The 23,385-nt window shown below is 46.8% G+C and overlaps 1 protein-coding gene across 2 annotated transcripts in view; it reads left to right on the top strand.

Moving 5' to 3' along the window:
- Nucleotides 1-20,909, top strand: part of IL31RA (interleukin 31 receptor A) — a 90,354-nt gene extending 69,445 nt beyond the window's left edge. For both annotated transcript variants that reach the window (XM_027979943.3, XM_060400418.1), the window contains one exon: nt 999-20,909. In XM_027979943.3, the coding sequence (XP_027835744.2) occupies nt 999-1,445 (447 nt within the window). In that variant the 3' untranslated portion in view covers nt 1,446-20,909. The remainder of the gene's footprint in view (nt 1-998) is intronic.
- Nucleotides 20,910-23,385: the final 2,476 nt, after the last annotated feature.

The raw sequence follows: 23,385 nt of genomic DNA, 5'->3' as shown, positions 1-23,385 counted from the left end.
AGAGCCCAGCTATAAGGTTGGAGGCCATTGAAAAAGCAGCCAGGAGCAAATGAATCCAGAAACCTTGACTGCTTATGTGCATTTCTGTCCAAAGGCTGGGGCAGGCTGCATCAAATTGTTTTTCTCAGATTGGAGAAGTTGGCAGTGGGTATTCTCATGAGTTATTCATAATAGAAAGTTTCCTTTCACATACATTTTGAAAGTGAAAACTGTCCTGAAATTTTTAAGGTTTAATTTCTTGGTTAAGTAGAAATAATCCCAATCAAGCATAACCTTTAAAACCTTATTATTGAAGGACTATTTTCAGTATCCCTTGATCCAGGAATTTTTAGTATTAGCCCTCATTTCAATTCAGAAGACTTTTTAACATGGACATTAAAATTATTTTATTATTTATTTAATTAAATTTTTGTTATTTTTATTTTCTTCTCTCATCATTCATGTATTATCCTATTTAACTTCCTACTGATCAAAAGTTATTAAGAGAGTAAATTAATTCATAGGAAGTATTGTCTGATGTCTAAAATGTTTTTTGAATTATCTGTAGCACCCACTTATTAATCACTCAGTATATGCCAGGCATTGAACTAGGCTCTGAGAATGCAAAGAGGTCAGACCCTGCCCCTGCCAGGAAGCCATCTTTGATTTTTCTGGTGACATTGGGGAAATCATTTGTATTTATGACTGTGGTTTTTCCATCTGTAAGAGTTTTAATTTTGATGCCTCCATCTCCACTGGGATTCTGTGAGCCTGTGATTATATGAAAAATAGCTTTGGGCTCCCTATAAGAAGAAATTATTTCAATATAGTGTGTTCTTCTCAGGAAATAGGCTACTCTTGCCAAGCTCCCATGGAAGGGCACCACTTCTAGCCTCTGAGATGAATGTGGCAGACTAGTGCAGAGGTGGGCTTTGGGTGTCCCAAGCCCAATAGCTTTTGTCTACATCACATGTGGCCCCCAAATGACCACTGAGGGCGTGTCTCTCTCACTTTCCCAGGGTAAGCTAAATCTGAAGGAGTTTGACGACTCTGTGAACAGAGAAGACGGGATTCTAAAACCATGTTACTCACCCAATGACCTTATTGACAAGTTGGTGGTGAACTTTGAGAGTTTTCTGGAAGTGGTTTCCACTGAGGATCCTGGAAAGGTTTGGGAAAATATCTTGGGAGGAGAAAAGAATGAGTACGTGGCCTCCCCAAACAGGCCTTACTGTCTCGCTGTTTCAGCCGAGATTCCACCCGGAGGGCCCCAGTGCCTGTGCTCAGGGATGCTAGAGGGGACCTGCCCAGAAGCCAGAGAGCAGCTTCTCCCTCCCGCCCAGGGCTTTGGGCCAGACCATCTCTGTGAGGAAGGAGCACCAAACCCATACTTGAAAAATTCAGTGACAACCAGAGAATTTCTCGTGTCTGAAAAACGTCCAGAGCAAATCCACAGAGAAGTCTAAGTGCTGCCGTAGCTTGACTCCCGCTGTGTCTCAGTGTGGGTGACACACAGAGGGGGAAGGTATGGCTACAAGAGCTTTCTTGGCATCTTCCCATCCTGTTGGTGTTAGAGAAAGCCTTGCACACCCCCAGACTTGGTTGGTACAGACGTGGAATTTGCTTGAGAAGAAAGGATGCTGATCAGCCTGAGCACTTTGCAGACGAAGAACAATTTTGTCGTTGTTGTTGTCCACCTGACAAGCTGTCCCTGAGGCCCCTGGCAGATGGACTTAGAGGGGCGGTAGACACTGGAGGCAGACATATGTGGCCTTCCCAAGGAAGTGGACCTTGGGCATGGCCTGTGCTGGCGCCGCTCCTCGCAGCTCCAGGAGAGACTTTCCCTGTTGCCAGAAGACCATTGTTTAGTTGGCACTTGGGTGACCTGCTGGGAGGCGAGGGGATTTCCCATCTCCTTGACTTCCCTGGCTCTAGGCTCTACTCTGAGGCAGCCCTGGCCTCGCTTTAGAGTCGCTTTAAATCTCTCTTTCAACAGAGGCGGCAAGTGGGGTGGCCTTCTAGATGGAGTGCCTGAAACACCTCATTACCCTCATTAAATCTTAAGTGTTTGCAGCAACAACCAACCCAGGACTCTTGCCCTTGGCCCACTCCATGCCTGCAGCGGGGGGTGGAGGAACAAGGGAAGGCCTCAGCATGGTGCTGGGGGAGGGACGCTAGCCTGGGCTGGCAGGTCCGCCCTGCTGTCCAGGTCATAGCCCAGCCCTACCAACAGTTTCCAGAGGCCCCTGCTGCCCCTCTGTCTGTACCCAAGCCTGGGAGTTGAAAGGCACTGTAGATGGAAGTGGCTTTTTGACAGGGACTCTGGTCCCTCATGCTGGCCCGGAGCCCAGGAATGCTTATGGAACACACCCTGCAAAGGCCTCTCCCCAGAAGCAGCCAAGCAGGGCCTGCACCCGTGGAATGCTTAGTAACTGTGCTGCTCCCACACCGGGCTCCTCTGCCTTCACCCGACAAAGCCGGGAGCCCACAACCTTGACTGGAACCACTAGCCCAAGGGCTGATGGCAGACCCCTGGGAACTTGTGGCTGGCCCTGGGCTCGCACCCTGCGCACAGTGGCTTGCTGGTGTTGGTGATGGCTCGCCTGGCCGTTGCGGGAGGTTGCTGAGAACCTGGTGAGGAAGGGGCAGTGGGGCCCCGTGAGCCCAGCATTTGCCAGAGAGAAAGGTTGACGGTATTTTCTCCAAGAGTGAGAAGTCTGTGCTTGTGGTCCACAAGCAGCGGTCACAGACTTCACAAGCCACTGACTCAGGTGTGCAAAAACATTGCTTTACTTTCCTATAACCAAGATTAATTTCCAGTGCCAGCCGCTGACCTTTAGAAGGAACCACCCCAAGTTAGAGATTGTGAGTTGCCTCGGGTTTGGAGCTCGGGCTCACCTGGGATTTCAATGCCCCGTCCATCCTGGGACTGGCTCTGAGTGCCAGCAAATATTCAGGGGAATGTGAGGTCTGCTGCCTGACCCTGGGCAGGGATGTGCCCTCTTCCCTGTCCCCTGCCACTTTCCTCTAAATCACTGCATCCTTATCGTGGGCACAAGCAAGGATGCTTTCCCAAAGCTGTCTCCTCATTAAGTCTCCAGTGTCTACAGCACCCCCAGATTCCACAGTCCTGGTTCACAGAACAGTGACCTCTGATACATCTAGGAATAAAGGATGCCTGGGGCAGGCGCTGGGAGCCTATGTTCTGGGAGCAGAAAGGGACCAAATGAAAGGGACTCCCGGCTGTGGTGGCCGCTCTCGGCCCTGACGCCTCCCTCCCCAACCCTCTTGTTATGTGGGCACTCCTGTGGACTCCCTGCCTTCCAGAACCCCAAACAGGCCCTTTCCACCGCCTCTGATCTCTGAGCTCACAGGAGGCCCCAGCCTGGGACCCCACATTCCTCTCTCTCCTGAGAAACCCTCTGCCACCTCCAGCTGAGGGGCAGGGACTGCCATGAGTCCCTCTATTCTTCTCCTCACACCTTTTTGAACCTAAAGTCCAAGAAGTTGATGGTGGGGAGAGAGGAAAGGTCACAAATTGAAGTGGGTTTCAGGGATGAAGCCATTACCCTTGCTCTCCCTCCCTTACCATTCGTTGACACCTGAAGCTTCTGATGAATAGCTGGCAAATACCGCGCCCTGGGGCTTCCCAGGCGGCAATACAGGTAAAGACCCTGCGTGCCAGTGCAGGAGACAGAAGAGATGCGGGTTCCATCCCTGGGTCGGGAAGATCCCCTGGAGGAGGGCACAGCGATCCACTCCAGTATTCTTGCCTGGAAAATTCCATGGACAGAAGAGCCTGTCGGGCTTCAGTCCAGTGGGTCGCAAAGAGCTGGGCATGACTGAAGTGACTTTAACGCGTGTACCACACTCTTGGCCCTTCCTCTGTTTCATTCCCTTTCTCACTTTCCTTCTTGCCTCCTGTCTTCTGCTCCTTTTCCCCCACCATTCCCAGCAGCTTTGCATCTTTTTAAACGCTTCCTTTCTTCCCCTTCCCATTTCTTGTTTCTTTTCTTTTTATCCCTTTCTCCCCTTTCCATTAGCCCCCTTATAACATCTGAAGATTTACTTCTGCTAGCTTTGAGGGCTAGGGAATTTAGGGCCCTCTGTTTTGTTCTAGATGGCCCAAGGTGGTTTCGCAGGAGTCAGTGTTTCCTGCCAGGAAAAGGGGCAAGTTTCAAGGAAGGCCAGCGAGCACACTGAGCAGCACTGCTCTGCAGAGCAGGTTGCGGGCCTGGCCTGGGAGAAGCCGGCGGGGGCCTTCCCCTCCTGGAATCCGGCCCCGGCCCGTCCCTGCTCTAGGGTCCTGTGCTGCCTCTGTGGCTGCAGATGGAGAGGGCCATCTGCGTTTTTTTCTGTTGCTGTCAGAGAGACGCTGAGAAGACACAAACAGGAAAACTTGTTTTATCAAGCTCATAAAAAACTGATAAAATTCTCCTTAGAGTTTTCTGGGGCTCTGGGAACCACGCAAACAGCTACATTAGTGCCGTGACTAGCCTTTGTTTCACAGTAATATCAGAAAAAATTTTTAAAGAATGGCAGAGAAGCGGTTAGTGGTTCAAATAAGAGAGATGGTACCTTCATCCTTTCTCAGGCAGCTGCAATAAAACATGTGTGAGGTGGGGGTCCTGGTGGGGGTGGGGCTTTGAAAGAGGCAGAAGATGGGCAGGTCCTGCCACCCCCATGGCCCCTCCTGCCTCGTGTGGGGAAAGCCTGTGGAAAGCGTGTGGGGTCTGCCCAACACCCCCAGTCACCCCCTGCCCCCAGTCCCTTCCCCAGGTCTCCAGGGGCTCTTAGCTATTGCTGCTGCGGCAGGCATGCTTCAGCCCAGGTCCCTGCCAGCTGGCCCTCGAGCCCAGTCTGGGCTCTGTGTTTGAAGGGCCCATGAGCCAAAAATGATTCTTACATTTTCAAAGACTAGAAAACAAAATTAAATGAAGAATAACATTTAATGATCTGTGAAAATTCTACAGAACTCAGTGTCTACTGATGAAACTTAGTTGGGACGCTGTCACACTCGTCTTTTATATATCATCTCCAGCTGCTTTCTGCACACAAAGACAGAACTGAGTAGGTGTGACAGAGTTTCTCCCATAGAGCCTAAAATGGTCACCATCTGGTCCTTTATAGAAAACATTTGCTGACCCACCCCTGTGAAGCCCACAGACACAGGGCTCAGACTGCACAAAGTGTTTTAATTTTGAAGTATCTGCAAAGGAAAAACAAAATCAGGCTGTGTCACTCTGGACTCCTAATTGGTTCAGGACAGACCTCTTAAAAGGGCACATATTCCCTGGCTCCCCGCGGCCCTCACGATCTCTGCCTCTGCCTGTGACTAAGCTGGAGAGTTGTGGCTTTTCAGCACTCACTCTGGTGGTTCTCGACCCAGGTCATTTGTCTCCCATCCTTGACTGTCAGACATTTGGCAATGCCTGAGGGTGCTGCTGGCATCAAGTGAGTAAGAGCCAGCAAAGACGGTGGTCACCCTACAAGGCACAGAACAGCTCCCGCAACACAGAATTATGAGTCTCCAGGCATCAGTGGTGCCGAGGTGAGAAACCCCGACTGAGCTAACCTCTGCCCTGCACCCATAGCACTGGCCGTGGGGCCGCTCAGTGCCCACACACAGCTCTAGGGGTCTCCCTTGTTTATTTTTTCATAAATTAAATTTTGTTTTGGACTCAAGTCTACAACAGCAACAAGAACAAAAACCTCAATACCAATTATTTATTCCAATCTTAATTCATTTCTGATATGACCTGTGTTCCTTAAATGAATGCGTCTCCATTTAATCACAGGCGACATGTTGGTCCAGTTGGAGCCTCCCTTTACTGTCGCTTTTATTTCATGTATAAAATGTCAAGTGTGGATACAGTTCATAGTGGCCGCACTGCGCCTCTCAGTGTACCTGCATCTTGTGGTTTGCTAAGGATTGTTTCAAATGTCCTCCTCTTATAGGGAGAAACTTCAACGAACATTGTTGCACAACATTTTCTTTTCACACCTTTGTCCTCACTTCTTGGGTAGAATTGCTGGGTCAAACTATTATGGTTATTGCATGACTGTTCCCCCCACAAAAGCTACACTGATTTGCATAGCACCAGACACTGCTGTAAACTGGACTTTGTCAATTTACTGGGTATGGTCAATGAAACTTCATAGTCATTTGTCTTGCTTAAATCATTGTGAAGCTAAACTTTTCCCATTTATATTGTATAGCCCACAGACATGTGGGACCCTATCCACATGCCTGATAGCACCCACATAGGGGCTTATGGTTGAAATGGCTCATTATGTTGACCTCACAAACAAACAATAAAATCACAGTGATCCTTGAGACTGACCAAATTGCCCAAATGCCATTCTATTTTCTCACTGGCCCCTACTTTCTCAAGGCTACAAGACCACTGGATTTCAGACCTCCAGCTACATGTCAGCAGGACTCAGCTACAGGCTAAAAATTAACCATCCCTTCGGATAAGTTTTCATTGGCAGGGTGTAAGAAAGACCCCATCAGAAAGGGAGGACACTGATTCTCCTTAAGGGCCAGTCATCCTCTCATTTTCCCTCTAATAAGTTTCTTTTTCTTGCCTGACTGCCCAGCTTGCTCTCTTTTTCTCCACACGCTCCTTACAATGTCCACCTGTTGACATTTAAAAATCTTGTATTTCTAAGCTCCTGAGGGCATTGAGAGACCAGCTGAGCTGCTACAAACGAGAGGCGCTCAGCAGGACTTTAGAACAATTGATGGACTTTATCCTTCAGCTGACAATTCAAAAATATCGGTTGTGTATGGGGTCACACAGAATTGGACATGACTGAAGCGACTTAGCAGCAGCAGCAGGGCATTTTAAAAGAGAAATTTCACGCTAATGTATTTTGTTAATTGTTTTATGTAGATGCTAATTAGCAACAAGGCCTATTTGTCTGTGGCAAATAGTATGTGGCATTACCATGCCACATCAAAGTATGTGGCATTACCATGCCGTGTGCTCTTGTTGGGAATGCCCCCTTGCTGCTAAGAAAGGGGAGTGACTCCTGCAGGAGAGCAGACAGCCAGCCTGTAGGGAGCCACGTGGCGAGGGGAGGGGTCTGGAGGGGGGGCTGCGGGTCCAGGTCCTGCCAAGCTTGGGGGGTGAAATGCCGGGAAGATATCCCGAGGCCTGGACTTAGAGATAGAAATCAAGATGTGCATACCGGAATGCTGATGTCAGGGAGGAAAGCTGACTCTGTACCAGAGAAGCGCCTCTTGGTGTGCTCTGCCTGTCTTTTCCATGGATTGTTCGTATGTCGATATAACATGTAATGCATGTGCATGAAAGTTCATGTGTGTGAAAACATGGTTATTGTAATGAGAATAGCCTTTCAGATGCTTTATTGTAAGTGCACTTATATTTTGATTTTTCAAATAATAAAGCAGTAACACCATTTTTAGCTAATGCATATACGTCCATTTTAAAGTTTTACCCACTCAGATGTTTAACATAAGACTTCGAAATGTAAAAGACCACCTTTGTTAGACATGAGGGGTGACTGTGGGAAACTCTAGAGCTCAGGTGACCAGGAAGCAGAGGTGGGCAATTACCCCTCATGCTCACCTCCCACTGCAGAGCCAGCCGGGCCTCAGGCGCAAGCCCTCGCTGTCCTCCGACCTGATTCCTCCTCGTGGCAGCATTTCAAACTCCTTCCAGCTCCTCAAGCTCCCCGGGGTCTCCCCTCACTGCTCCCCTCACATCAGCAGGTAACATGGTCCCCACTCATGGCAGCCCATCTCTCCTGCGAAGGTCAGAGGCGGAGGGGACCCAGCTTGCATCCATCCCTTCCTTGGCCTCTCCTGTACTGTCACCTTCTCCCTCTCCAGCGATTCCTCCCCCTAAGCCTCTTAACAGCCTTCCAAGAGAAGAGGACAGCAAACGTGCCTCCATCTCCGCCTCTGCTGTCTGTGACCCCACGGCTCCACTGAACATCAAGGTAGAGAGAGCCGCACCCCAGCAGCAGCTTCTCCAAGCGGCTCAACTCCTTTATTTTTCTTTTCAATAATGAGAAAATGGAACTGCTAAAATGTTCTAGAGGAATAGAAAGAAAGTGCTTTAGGAGCAGACAATTTGGAAACAAAGGCTTCAGACTGGCTTCTTAAGTGTTCAAGTATAAGGCACACATGTGCCCACTGTTGTTGGAGAAGCCCTGGGGTGGGGGGGTTACCTCAGGTTTTGTTCTGTTCATCACTAAGGTCACTCCTACTTGATGTTCCATGGCACTTACTAAGAGCTTTCTGTGCACCATCCAGCAGTTCTCACAATGCTGTGTGGTACTGTTATCCAACTTGCAGAAAGGTGGGGACCATCGATAGGCTGGTGTTATTGTTCAGTTGCTAAGTCGTGTCTGACTCTTTGCAATCCCCAGGGATTGCAGCATGCCAGGCTTCCCTGTCCTTCACCATCTCTTGGAGTTTGCTCAGACTCATGTCCATTGAGTCGGTGATACTATCTAACCATCTCATCCTGTGCTGCCGCCTTCTCCTTTTACCTTCAATCTTTCCCAACATCAGAGTCTTCTCCAGTGAGTCCTCTCTTTGCATCAGATGTCCAATGCTGGAGCTTCACCTTCAGCATAGGTCTTTCCAATGAATATCCAGGGTTGATTTCCTTTAGGGTTGACTGATTTGATCTCCTTGTAGTCCAAGGGACACACAAGGCTGTGATTTGTGAAGGGGTGAAAGGGTAGTGAAAAAAGTGAAAGTGTTAGTTGCTCATAACTCTATGTGACCCCATGGACTGTAGCTCGCCAGATTCCTCTGTCCATGGAATTCTTCAGGCAAGAATACTAGAGTGGGTTGCCATGCCTTCCTCTAGGAGGTTTTCCCAACCCAGGGATCAAACTCCCCACATTGCAGGCAGATTCTTTACTATCTGAGCCACCAGGGAAGCCCAATAGAGTAGTACCATTATCCAATTTACAGACAAGGAAATTGAGTTCAGAGAGGCTTCAGGGACTTGGCCAAGACTCTGCAATTGGGGAATGGTGGGTTGGAACTGGGCCGCTAATTCCCCTGAGCTGCCCTGCCTCTCTCCTGAGATCAGAGAGAGTTAAAGAGGATTGGATTCTTCAAGGTGCAGAGGGCCCTTGAGACTCTGTTCCTGGTTGTGTCTGGAGACTCTTCCTCTCTCTTTCTCAGTGCCTGCCAGGACCCCTGAGATTGGTTATTGATCCAGGAGTGAGTGGAGGTGGAGGCAGGCACTATGTCCCTGTTCTCAGAAAAGGGAATGACAAGAAGAGAGAAGACCCAAGGGAGCTTGAGCTTCTGGATGGGCTTGGGATGCTGCAGGAGCAAGACAAGATGCCGCAACAGAGTGATAGACTCTGTGAACACTCTGGCCCCTCAAGCAGGACGCAGGGAAGTCTGGTGGAAGACGGGACTTCCCATGAGATTTGGAACAGGGCCCTGCATGTAACCTTCCCTTCTGACTAATTCGCTCTTTCCACTCCTCCCTAATCACTCTTCTGCTCTTTGTTTCTCAGACTCCTCTTGGTTGACTTGCCATTTGAACCTCACAGATCCCAGGGGTTGAGTCCCTAGTGGACAGCTTGCTCCGCAAACTCTTTGTCATTCACACCCAGCCTTCAGCTGCATCTGTGTCATCCCCAAATTTCCATCTGCACTGAGCCCAGGATCTGCATTTCCAATTGCTCGTCAGACATCTCCACTTGAAACGAACATGTCCAGGACAAAGAATGTATATCACCAACCCACCCCTCCTCTTTCAAACCTTGTTTCTACATTCTCCTACTTGGACAACCTGAAGTCATTGAAGCTCCTTCCTTCCTTGCCATCAGCACCCAGTGGGTCACTGAATCCTTACCCTTTTCTCTGCAAAACTCCTCTCCCCCATAAGCCTCTCTTCTCTATTCACTCAAATTCCATGCCAACCCCTAGCTTGGTCATCTTTGGTCTGGGTCTTTGAGCAGCCTCCTCCCTGGTTTCCCTTGCTGCGACCCTATTTTCTACACCCAAATCCACCTTCCACATTACCTCTAGAAAGATTTCTATGCACAGGTCTGGTTCCATCTCTGGCCTGCTTCCTAATACTCAGTTGAATGGTCCAGAGGTAACATCCAAACTCCATAGCATAGTAATGGGTGAGGTTCCTTTTAAATTATTTGCTCATGTGCTACACTTTTAAAGAGTTAACAAATATTAGTTTTTTATGGCTTCTGTAACAAATTACCACAAACTTTGTTGTTCAGTCACTTAGTCATGTTCGACTCTTTGTGGCCCCATGGGCTGCAGCACACCAGGCTTCCCTGTCCTTCACCGTCTCCTGGAGCTTGCTTAAACTCATGTCCATCAAGTCAGTGATGCCATCTAACCATCTCATCCTCTGTCATCCCCTTCTCCTCCTGCCTTCAATTTTTCCCAGCGTCAAGGTATTTTCCAATGAGTTGACTCTTCTCATCAGGTGGCCAAGGTATTGGAGCTTCAGCTTCAGCAACAGTCCTCCCGATGAATATTCAGGACTGACTTCCTTTAGGATTGACTGGTTTGGTCTCCTTGCAGTCCAAGGGACTCTCAGTAGTCTTCTCCAGCACCATGGTTTGAAGGCATCAATTCTTCAGCACTCAGCTTTTTTTTATTGTCCAGCCCTCACATCCATACATGACTACTGGAATAACCTTAGCTTTGACTAGATAGATGTTTGTCGGCAAAGTAACATCTCTGCTTTTTATTGTTTTTAAAAAAATATTATTTATTTATTTATTTATTTCTAGGTTTGTCACCACAAACTTAGTGCCTTTAGTGACATGAACTTATCTTACAGTTCTGTAGGTTTAAAGTTCAATGTCATCTCACAGGGCTAATATAAAGGTGCCATCGGCGTTGTGCTCCTTCTGTTTCAATGCCTTTTCCAGCTTCTAGAGGCAGCCTATATTCCTTGGTTTGTGGCTCGCTCTTCCATTTACAAAGCCAGCACCATTGCATCACTTTGATGGTTCTTCTGGAGTCCTGTCTCCCTCTGCTCCCTGGGGATGAGCTCAGTCTGAGGTCTGAAGCACATCACTAAAGGCCCAGCCAAAGCTTCACTCTGTGTCTGATTAGCTTTGTCTGCTTCTTAGTGTTCCTGACCCAGGGACAAGCCTTGTCTGAGACCAGAGCCCCATGGAAGCTAAATACAGACCATACCTGGACAGAGACCTGAATAATCTTATTGCCAGCAAAGCTGCCTAGAGTGCCTGGCTTAGATCTGTGAACCAGAGGACTTACTAATGGTCACCCCAGAATTAGACACACTGGGTTATGAGCCCATCTAGACTCCACAGGGCCCACTCTGCAGGGACAGGCCTTTTCTACGGGGTGGAGAGCTGACCAGGGTGCATAGGCCTTTGGATGGGCTGGCTCCCAGACAGATGCACCAAGAAACCAGCCCGTGGGCTGCCCCCTGGAGCCCTTGAGAGTCCTGGCCCATCAGAACTGCAAAGATAAGGCCCTGGGAGAGGAGCGAGGGGAGCCTGTGCTGGGTCTCAATAAGCTTCCACTCGGTTCAGAACTCCAAGTACTCACTTGGTGTTTAGGACACAGCAGCGTTCTGCACTCCAAGCAAGCACATCCCAACTAGTGGAAAACCTCCAGTGCTGGGGGGTCGAAACCATGGTGTGGTACATACACATCTCAAAGTTTCTTTATTCCAGACTTTCCTTCATAGAGATCAACCTGAAGGATGGAAAAACTCCCCTTTGCCCTTGCAAATAAATCACAAATATCTACTTAGAAGCTACGTTGAACATTTTCTCTGTAACTCAAGGAGTCAGCATGTGTCTGTAACTCAAGCCCCTCCCAAGACATTTGATCGGCTAGCTTTTGTTGTCTTCTAGGGAAAAAATAAAAAGAGTTCCAGGAAAAATATTCTAGGATTGTTAATGCAGATTTTCTGATGGTAAAATAACAGCCTCCTAAACTGACAATTCCATGAAATCTCAGGGCTGGTGCCAGAGAACACATAATACTTCAAACCAGACAGAGAACGTGCCGTACAAAGGCAGTGTCTCTTGGACCCAAAGCAATGTTTTCCACCTCTCCCTGCCAAAACAAAACAAAAACAAAATACCCCCAAAACAGGCACACAAAAGCCAGAAACAAGAAACAAACAAACAACAACAACAACAAAACAAACCCAAAGGAAAAACTTCAAAAGGAAACAATCCTAAGAGAAAACAACAAAATGAAACCCAGGGCTCCTACCATCTGTATTTTGTCCTTTGAGACCCTCTGCCCTTCTTGGCTGGGTGAGCCTGATACAAATGAGCTTGGGAGGGTCCCTCCAAGGTCTGCAGTCCCTGGTGACGACAGGGTGGTCCTAGGGACCCATGGCTGTGCTGCCCATGGCAGAGTGCAGGCCCACAGATGGACGCATTCCTGACTTCACGGGCCGGGCAGGCAGTGAGGCTCTGTGAGAGCCTGGAGATAGCAGATGGTGGCATCTGGCATCAGAACCACTACATGTGAGTTGGGACCAAACTTGGGAGATGGGGCAGGGGGCTGCCACCCTCACGTCTTGTAAATGGTCATCCTGGCTTCCTCCTGTTCCTTTCTGGGGATGGTGCCTGGCTGCTTTCGCTGGTGAGGGGCAGTGGGGGGAAGTGACTGATGGTCGTCTCTGGATGTTTGCATCCCTGTTTCAGTTCAGTTCAGTTCAGTCACTCAGTCGTGTCTGACACTTTCTGACCCCATGGACTGCACCATGCCATGCTTCCCTGTCCATCACCAACTCCTGGAGCTTACTCAAACTCATGTCCGTTGAGTTGATGATGCCATCCAACTATCTGATCCTCTGTCGTCCCCTTCTCCTCCTGCCTTCAATCTTTCCCAGCATCAGGGTCTTTTCAAATGAGTCAGTTCATTGCATCAGGTGGCCAAAGTATTGAGGTTTCAGCTTCAGCATCAGTCCTTCCAATGAATATTCAAGACTGATCTCCTTTAGGATGGACTGGTTGGATCTCCTTGCAAACCAAGGGACTCTCAACAGTCTTCTCCAACACCACAGTTCAAAAGCATCACTTCTTTGGCGCTCGGTTTTCTTTATAGTCCAACTCTAGCATCCATACATGACTACTGGAAACCAAAGCCTTGACTAGATGGACCTTTGTTGGCAAAGTAATGTCTCTGCTTTTTAATATGCTGTCTAGGTTGGTCATAACTTTCTTTCCAAGGAGCAAGGGTCTTTTAATTTCATGGCTGCAGTCACCATCTGCAGTGATTTTGAAAACCCCCAAAATTAAATCTCTCACTGTTTCCTTTATTTCCACATCTATTTGCCATGAAATGATGGGACTGGATGCCATGATCTTAGTTTTCTAAATGTTGAGTTTTAAGCCATGTTTTTCACTCTCCTCTTTCACTTTCATCAAGAGGCTCTTCAGTTCTTCACTTTCTGCCATAAGGGTGGTATCATCTGCATATCTGAGGTTATTGATATTTCTCCCAGCAATTTTTATTCCAGCTGTGCTTCATCCAGCCCAGCATTTCTCATGATGTACTCTGCATATAAGTTAAATAAGCAGGGTGACAATATACAGCTTTGATGTACTCCTTTCCTGATTTGGGACCAGTCTGTTGTTCCATGTCCAGTTCTAACTGTTGCTTCTTGACCTGCATACAGATTTCTCAGGAGGCAGGTTAGGTGTTCTGGTATTCCCATTTCTTGATGAATTTTCCGGTTTGTTGTGATCCACACAGTCAACGGCTTTGGCATAGTCAATAAAACAGAAATAGATGTTTTTCTGGAACTCTCTTGCTTTTTCAATGATCCAGTGGATGTTGGCAATTGGATCTCTGGTTCCTCTGCCTTTTCTAAAACTAGCTTGAACATCTGGAAGTTCATGGTTCCTGTACTGCTGAAGCCTGGCTTGGAGAATTTTGAGCGTTACTTTGCTAGCGTGTGAGGTGAGCACAATTCACGTTCTTTGGCATTGCCTTTCTTTGGGATTGGAATGAAAACAGACATTTTCCCAGTCCTGTGGCCACTGCCAAGTTTTCCAAATTTGCTGGCATATTGAGTGCAGCACTTTCACAGCACCATCTTTTAGGATTTGAAACAGCTCAACTGGAATTCCATCTCCTCCACTATCTTTGTTCATAGTGACGCTTCCTAAAGCCCACTTGATTTCTCATTCCAGGATGACTGGCTTTAGGTGAGTGATCACACCATCGTGGTTATATGGGTCATGCAGATCTTTATTCCATAATTCTTCTGTGTATTCTTAATATCTTCTGCTTCTGTTAGGTCCATACCATTTCTGTCCTTTATCGAGCCCATCTTTGCATGAAATGTTCCCTTGGTATCCTAATTTCCTTGAAGAGAGCTCTAGTCTTCCCCATTTTATTGTTTTCTCTATTTATTTGCACAGATCACTGAGGAAGGCTTTCTTATCTCTCCTTGCTATTCTTTGGAACTCTGTATTCAAATGGGTGTTTCTTTCCTTTTCTCCTTTGCCTTTTGCATCTTTTCTTTTCTAAGCTATATGTAAGGCCTTCTCAGACAACCATTTTGCCTTTTTGTATTTCTTTTTCTTGGGGATGGTCTTGATCAATGTCTCCTGTACAATGTCATCAGCCTCAGTCTATAGTTCTTCAGCACTCTATCAGATCTAATCCCTTGAATCTATTTGTCACTTCCACTGTGTAATCATAAGGAATTTGTTTTAGGTCATACCTGAATGGTCTAGTGGTTTTCCATACTTTGGAATGTATGAATTTGGCAATAAGGAGTTCATGATCTGAGCCACAGTCAACTCCAGGTCTTGTTTTTGCTGACTGTACAGAGCTTCTCCATCTTTGGCTGCGAAGAATCTGATTTCAGTATTGACCATCTGGTGATGTCCATGTGTAGAGTCTTCTCTTGTGTTGTTGGAAAAAGGTGTTTGCTATGACCAGTGCGTTCTCTTGGCAGAACTCTATTAGCCTTTGACCTGTTTCATTTTGTATTCTAAGGCCAAATTTGCCCATTACTCCAGGTAGCTCTTGACTTCCTATTTTGCATTCCAGTCCCCTATAAAGAAAAGGACATCTTTTTTGGGTGTTAGTTCTAGAAGACCTTGTAGGTCTTCATCGAACCATTAAAGTTCAGCATCTTTAGCATTACTGGTTGGGACATAGACTTGGATTACTGTGATATTGAATGGTTTGCCTTGGAAATGAACAGAGATCATTCTGCCTTTTTTGAGATTGTATCCAAGTACTGCATTTTAGACTCTTTTGTTGACTATGAGGGCTACTTCATTTCTTCTAAGGGATTCTTGCCCACAGTAATAGATATAATGGTTATCTGAGTTAAATTTACCCATTCCAGTCCATTTTAGTTTGTTGATTCCTAAAATGTCAATGTTAACTCTTGCCATCTCCTGTTTGACCACTTCCAATTTACCTTGATTCATGGATGTAACATTCTAGGTTCCTGTGCAATATTGTTCTTCACAGCATCAGTCTTTACTTCCATCACTAGTCACATCCACAACTGGGTGTTGTCTTTGCTTTGGCTCCATCTCTTCATTCTTTCTGGAGTTATTTCTCTGCTGTTCTCCAGTAGCATATTGGGCATGTACCAACCTGGGGAGTTCATCTTTCAGTGTCCTATCTTTTGCCTTTTCATACTGTTCATGGGCTTCTCAAGGCAAGAATGCTGAAGTGGTTCCCCATTCCCCTATCCAGTGTAACATGTTTTGTCAGAACTCTCTGCCATGATTCATCCACTTCGGGTGACCCTACATAGCATGGCTCACAGTTTCATTGAGTAAGACAAGGCTGTGATTCATGTGATCAGATTGGTTAGTTTTCTATGATTGTGGTTTTCATTCTGTCTACCCTCTGATGGAGAAGGATAAGAGGCTCACGGAAACTTCCTGATGGCAGACTGATGGAGGGGGAAACTGGGTCTTGTTCTGATGGGCAAGGCCATGCTCGGTAAATCTTTAATCCAATTTTCTGTTGATGGTTAGGGCTGTGTTCCTTCCCTGTTGTTTGACCTGAGACCAAACTATGTTGGAGGTAATGAAGATAATGGTGACCTCCTTAAAAGGTCCTGTGAATGCACTGCTGCACTCAGTGTCCCCAACCCTGAAGCAGGCCACTGCCAATCCATACCTCTGCCAGAGACTCCTGGATACTCATGGGCAAGTCTGGGTCAGTCTCTTGTGGGGTCACTGCTCCCTTCTCCTGGGTCCTGGTGCACACAAGCTTTTGTTTGTGCCCTCTAAGAGTCTGTTTCCCCAGTCCAGTGTCAGTTCTGGCAGCTCTATGAGTGGGGTTAATGGTGACCTCCTCCAAGAGGGTCTATGCCATACCCAGGTCTGCTGCACCCAGAGCCCTGCCCCTGCAGCAGGCCACCGCTGACTGGTACCTCTGCAGGAGACACTCAAGCACAGGTCTGGCTCAGTCTCGGTGGGGTCTCTGGGTCCTGGTGCATATAAGGTTTTTTTCAGCCCTCTGAGCATTTCTAGTGGGTATGGGGTTTGATTCTAAACGCAATTTCACCCCTCCTACCATCTTGCTGGGGCTTCTCCTTTGCCCTTGGACGTGGGGTATCTTTTTTTGGTCGGATCCAACATTCTCCTGTCGATGGTTGTTCTTAGCAGTCCAAGACGGTGGAGTAGAAGGACATGCACTCATCTTCTCCTGTGAGAACTCCAAAATTACAGCTCACATTCCTGTTTACTGATGGCAAAAACTCAGCCTCTGTGCACTGGTACCAACTCCAATCTCAGAGACAGAGTTTGGGTGAAGTTGAAAAGAACAGCTTTATTGCTCTGCCAGGCAAAGAGGGAGACAGTGGGCTCCTGGACTCAAAAACTGTGTGTCCTAACCTAGGAAGATTTGGTGAGGAGTTTTATAGCAATAGTTCAAGGGTATGGCTGCTGACAATATTATGGTGTGTGTCCCCTTTAATCTAGTCTTAGGTGATTTTCTCTGATATGAAAAATGCTGACATCTTTCATTGGCAGGTGGGGGGTAGGGTTAGTTCTATAAAGGGCTCAGAGATACTGTTATGTGTATTCTTTGTGCTAAGTCACTTCAGTCATGTCTGATTCTTTGTGACTCTATGGACTGTAGCCCACCAGTCTCCTCTGTCCATGGGATTCTCCAGGCAAGAATACTGGAGTGGCTTGCCATGCCCTCCTCCAGGGTTTCTTCACAACCCAGGGATCAATACCACATCTCTAGTCTCCAGCATTGGCAGGCAGATTCTTTACCATTGAGCCACCTGGGAAGACACAGGCAAGCTGATATTGCCTCCCTTTTACAGAACTGCTGCTGCTGCTGCTAAGTCTCTTCAGTCGTGTCCGACTCTGTGCGACCCCATACACAGCAGCCCACCAGGCTCCCCCGTCCCTGGGATTCTTCAGGCAAGAACACTGCAGTGGGTTGCCATTTCCTTCTCCAATGCATGAAAGTGAAAAGTGGAAGTGAAGTCGTTCATGTCCGACTCGTAGCGACCCCATGGACTACAGCCTACCAGGCTCCTCCGCCCATGGGATTTTCCAGGCAAGAGTACTGGAGTGGGTTGCTGTTGCCTCCTCCTTTACAGAACTATTAACTTATTAATGAAGAAAGAAAAGTTATGTGGTCCGTGGTGAGTCTGCAGTATTGCTGAGAATGCCTTAAACATCCTCAGGAGCAGTTGGCTGTGATAATGAGTATCTGTTGTGATAAAGAGAATGTGTTTTATTAAAGAGAATAAAAGCTTTATTACAAAGTACAGTTAATATTTCAGGACTACTCAATGCTTTTCAGCTGTGACAGAAGTACTGTACACAGTGGAATGCATGGGATCTGAGAGATGGCTGTGCTGGCTATTTCAAGCCAAAAATGTCTAAGTGCATGTGAATTACAATGTTTTCTAAAAATATTTTTTTGTATATTTTGGTTTTGCAGAGGTATCTTTAATACTGCTGATTTAAAATTTAAGAGAGAAAACATCTCTTTGTTTGTCCCCCAAGTGCCTTGTGTGCTCAGTTGAAACCGACTCTTGCGATCCCATAGACTGTAGCCCACCAGGCTCCCGTCCATGGGATTCTCCAGGCAAGAATACTGGAGTGGGTTGCCATCTCCTTCTCCAGGAGATCCTCCTGATCCAGGGATTGAACCTGCGTCTCCGGAGTCTCCTACTTTAGCAGGCAGATTTTTTTTCACCTCTGAGCCACCTGGGAAGCCCTAGGGCTGAGGGTGCCTTAGGTTAATTTCCCCAAAGAACATTCTGAGACTCCAGTTCAGGTGTAACAGATCTATTATCAGTGCATTCCCAGGAGGCGCTGGGAAAGGTGTGAGCGAAGTTTAATGGGAAAGAGGAAGAAGCTGAGGAGGGTGGCATTTCAGACACGGTCCCGAGGAAAGCAGCCCTCACCTGACCCCACAGAGGACGCTGGAGGTAAGTGGCTGGGTCCCCAGTGTATGTCCCCAGCCATGACAAGGGTTTATGCTTTTAAACCCCTTAGTCATTGCTACAGGCTTCTGCACTGGATGTGCAACTTTCCAGGCATATTTGACTGTGTGTGGAGGGACACCAGCTGCCCACCTAAGAGGAGGCACAGAGATGGTTAGGAAGCAACGCTTGGGACCTTGACTGATGGGGAGATACACCGGCATCCCCGCAAGGTGGCCACATTTAGCAACTAAAAATATAGAGCACGTGTTTATTTAACAAGAACCAGGTATAGGCTTCCCAGGTGGCGATAGTGGTAAAGAACCTGCTTGCCAATGCACGTAGATTTAAGAGAGATGGATGCAGTCCCTGGGTCAGGAAGATCCCCTAGAGGAAGGCATGGCCACCCACTCTAGTATTCTTGCCGGGAGAATCCTACGGAAAGAGGAGACTGGCGGGCTACAGTCCATGGGGTTGCAAAGAGTCAGACTCGACTGAAGTGACTTAGCACGCACCCAGGTTCTGTGCTATGTGTGTTGGTCAAAGATTCTGTCATTTTAGTGTTCCCCTGGCGGCCTGTTCCCCTCAGCACCCCGATGCTGAGGCTGGAGCTGAGTGTTTGGAGCAGCATTGCAGAGGGCCTGTCTCGAGCCCGAGCCTTGCTTCCTGCTCACCTGTGGCCCTGTCTGAGTTCCTTGGCCTCAGTTTCTTTATCAGAAAATGGGTGGAAGAATAGTACCACTGTATTTAATTAAGTGGAGATTAAATGGAGTGAGGATGGTTCTGAGCTGAATTCACTATTTGGCATGTACGAAGTGCCCAGTGAGTAAAAGATATGCTTATTACTTGTGTTAAAAAGATTTTTAAAAGACCGTTTTTGAATGTGAGACAGGAAAGTAAATGGTGATAGAAGTTTTGAGGAGTGACGGAAAGGTAAGAAATAGTTCTTGCAGTGGTGAAAGAATAATTTTATATTTGCAGTTGGGTGGACATCGTGCTGCTCCACCCCGAAATAGTTTGCACAAGGCGGAGAGGCAGGCAAGTAGGTGTGTCCTGGGTGTGGCCCTCTGGATGAGTATCAGGGAGGGAGAGGCCCTGGTAGGATCCTGGTGATCCTGGTGTGGGGGAAGGCCGCAACCCTGATAGAAACAGTGGGTGGGGCGTGTGGGTTGTTGAAATGGAGCTTTTCCAGTGGGAATGTTGGAGCAAGTAGGCAGGGGAGGGGAGGCTGTTTGGCTGAAGGGAAGGAGAGGAGAGGAAGTGCTCTGGAGATTCTCGAGAGCCAGCTGGGTTGTCTGCTTCAGGCCTGCGGGCCCTCCCTCAACACTTCCTCTTGTCTTCCTCTCACTCAGGATTCATCAGATGTTGGGAAACAATAACTGATACCTTTTTTTCAGTTAAAAAATTGGGAGAAAAAAACAACAACACTGCATGACCTGTTGACTGAAAAAAGAAAACAAAAACTCAACCTGAGTTGAGAATGATGTTTTATTCACTGGTCTTACTGAAGACAGTAACCCAGGAGACAGGCTCTGTTAGCTCTGAGGAACTGCTCCAAGGAGGTAAAGAGGGAACCAGGATATACAGAAATTTTTGCCTCAAAAGCCAAAAAACACCTACATACTTGAATATCAAAAGATTACTGTGAATCACAAAACCCAGACATCTCAAGTTAATGAATCTAAGGCTTTTCTATCTATGCAGTTCGAAACTCTGGGCTTTTTGTAATTAACCCTTCGGTATGCTCCTTAACTATCCGGGGCCAGTATCCTGTTTTTCTGTTCTGAATTCCCCTCAGGTAGGGAGTGGCTGTAGTGGCTGATGGCTTTACGGCCATTCCGTTCACTGAAATGACAGGTGACATTCTTACATCCTCAATCCTGGCTTCTAGCCCAGGTATCTCTTCAGCCTCAATCTCCTCTTTTTACCATGCTGCATATGCACTTTTGAAGCCAAAATGCATATCTATTTTAAAAATCTCTCCAGTGCGTTCTCTCCCCACTTGACCTCTCCCGTATTTGGTGAAGTACCTACAGTGCCCACTCCATTACCTATCTATATTCCCATAATACAGGGGATGTGGGTTCTACCCCTGGTCAGAGAACTAAGATCCCACATGCCTTGGAGCAACTAAGCCTGCATGCCACAACTGGGGAGTCTGTGCGCTGCAATGAAAGATCCTGCAGGACCCAACCAAGATCCTCTGTGACAACAAAGAGCTGATGTAGCCAAAATAAATAAAAATAAATGACTTTTTAAAAAGATACCTTGTGTGTGTGTTAGCTGCTCATGTCTGACTGTTTGCGATCTCATGGACTATAGCCCACCAGGCTTCTCTGTCCATGGAATTCCCAGGCAAAAATACTGGGAGTGGGTTGCCATTCCCTTCTCCAAGGGTTCTTCCCAACCCAGGGATCTAACCCGTGTCTCCCGCATTTGCAGGTAGATCCTTTCCTGTCCGAGCCACCAGGGAAGCCCTTAAAGATACTAGATTTTCTTAAAAAAAAAAAAAAAAAAAATGGACTACAAGTAGACATCTGACTACTTAAGCAACACCTCTGAAGTTTAAACATTCAAAGTGTTCACATCATTTTCTTCAAGATCTCATTGAGAAATCAGGAAATCATTCTGTTTGGAGCTGTCTTATTGTTTTGCCTGGAGATAACTCAGAGCCTGGTGTTTGGCTTGGACTTATTTGCCTTTTCTGATGTGTTCCTTTTAAGGCTAATCCTAAGCCTGTCTATTTCACCTTCCATTCCAGACAAAGACCTCTGAGAGCAAGGCTGTCCTCTTTTTCTATTAGAACCCTCCTAATTGAGTTTTTCACTGCTGCTTCACTTCATTCGTTCATCTTCTCATTTTCTTTGTCTGCAAGGGTAAGATTGAATAAAATAGTCTGTAAGGATCCATACTGGCTTTCATTTTTTTCTCGAATTTTTGTTTTTTGATTTGCTGAATGTATGTGCTGGTTTTAAACAGCTTTTGTCCTTGGGTAGGGGTGGAAGGGGGTTGGGGATGGAAATCAGCAGAAGCTTTCACATTGGAGGTGGAGAAGAGGGTAGGTTCCTAACATCCCATGGTGCCATGCAACTCTGGGTAAAACAAAATCTGAGACACACACTAAAAATTAAAAGAAATTCACTAACGAATTAAAAAGTCTGGTCTGTCTATACGTTCATCCAGCTCTTTTTATAAACAAGATTTTTCAAGCACCTATAAATACCAAACACTGTGCTAGGTGCCAGAGACATAGAGACAAGTAAAACAGGGACCCTGCCTCCAGGGGGTTCAGCTCCATAGTCAGAGAGAGATAAACACTGGCATCGATCTGGTCTCAGGACACAGGAGACCCTCAACTTCATGGGGAAGGAGAGAGGAAGAAAATGGAAAAGGTCTCACCCAGGAAGATATGTGTGAAGATTTTATTGGTGAGTAAGTAAGAATTTTCCAGTTGAGCTACTTCAAATCCTAAAAGATGATGCTGTGAAAATGCTGCACTCAATATGCCAGCACATTTGGAAAACTCAGCAGTGGCCACAGGACCGGAAAATGTCAGTTTTCATTACAATCCCAAAGAAAGGCAATGCATAAGAATGCTCAAACTACCACACAATTGCACTCATCTCACACACTAGCAAAGTAATGCTCAAAATTCTCCAAGCCAGGCTTCAACAGTACGTGAAAAGTGAATTTCCAGGTTTTCAAGCTGGTTTTAGAAAAGACAGAAGAACCAGAGATCAAATTGCAAACATCCGCTGGATCATCGTAAAGGCAAGAGAGTTCCAGAAAAACATCTATTTCTGCTGTATTGACTATGCCAAAGCCTTTGACTGTGTGGATCACAACAAACTGTGGAAAATTCTGAAAGAAATGGGAATACCAGACCACCTGACTTGCCTCTTGAGAACTCTGTATGTAGGTCAAGAAGCAACAGTTAGAACTGGACATGGAACAACAGACTGGTTCCAAATAGGAAAAGGAGTATGTCAAGGCTGTATATTGTCACCCTGCTTATTTAACTTATATGCAGAGTACATCATGAGAAGTGCTGGGCTGGAGGAAGCACAAGCTAGAATCAAGATTGCTGGGAGAAATATCAATAACCTCAGATATGCAGATGACACCACCCTTATGACAGAAATTGAAGAACTAAAGAGCCTCTTGATGAATGTGAGAGTGAAAAAGTTGGCTTAAAGCTCAACATTCAGAAAACTAAGATCATGGCATCTGATCCTATGGCAAATAGATGGGGAAACAGTGGAAACAGTAGCAGACTTTATTTTGGGGGGCTCCAAATCACTGCAGATGGTGATTGCAGCCATGAAATTAAAAGACACTTGCTGCTTGGAAAGAAAATTATGACTAACCTGGACAGCATATTAAAAAGCAGAGACATTACTTTGCCAACAAAGGTCTGTCTAGTCAAGGCTATGGTTTTTCCAGTAGTCATGTATGGATGTGAGAGTTGGACTATAAAGAAAGCTGAGCGCCAAAGAATTGATGCTTTTGAACTGCGGTTTTGGAGAAGACTCTTGAGAGTCCCTTGGACTACAAGGAGATCCAACCAGTCCATCCTAAAGGAAATCAGTTTTGAATATTCATTGGAAGGACTGAAGCTGAAGCTGAAACTCTAGTACTTTGGTCACCTGATGTGAAAGACCCTGATGCTGGGAAAGATTGAAGGTGGGAGGAGAAGGGGACAATGACAGAGGATCAGATGATTGGATGGCATCCCTGACTCAATGGACATGAGTTTGAGTGGACTCCGGGAATTGGTGATGGACAAGGAGGCCTGGCGTGCTTTAGTCCCTGGGGTCACAGAGTCGGATGTGACTGAGCGACTGAACTGAGGGAAGAATTTTCCAGCTGAGCTATGGATTGTGGCCAGGAGACCATTTTAGAAGAAATCATATGCATGGGCCAGGAGACAGGAAGAAACACAATATGGTCTGATAACTAGCAAGTGCATACCTGGAGAGGAGGCTGTCTGAGGCTGGAA

This window comes from Ovis aries, chromosome 16, assembly GCF_016772045.2.
Source record: "Ovis aries strain OAR_USU_Benz2616 breed Rambouillet chromosome 16, ARS-UI_Ramb_v3.0, whole genome shotgun sequence".
NCBI classification, from domain to species: Eukaryota; Metazoa; Chordata; class Mammalia; order Artiodactyla; family Bovidae; genus Ovis; species Ovis aries.
The sequence above is the reverse complement of the archived record's forward strand: the minus strand, read 5'-3'. Positions and strand labels throughout refer to the sequence as shown.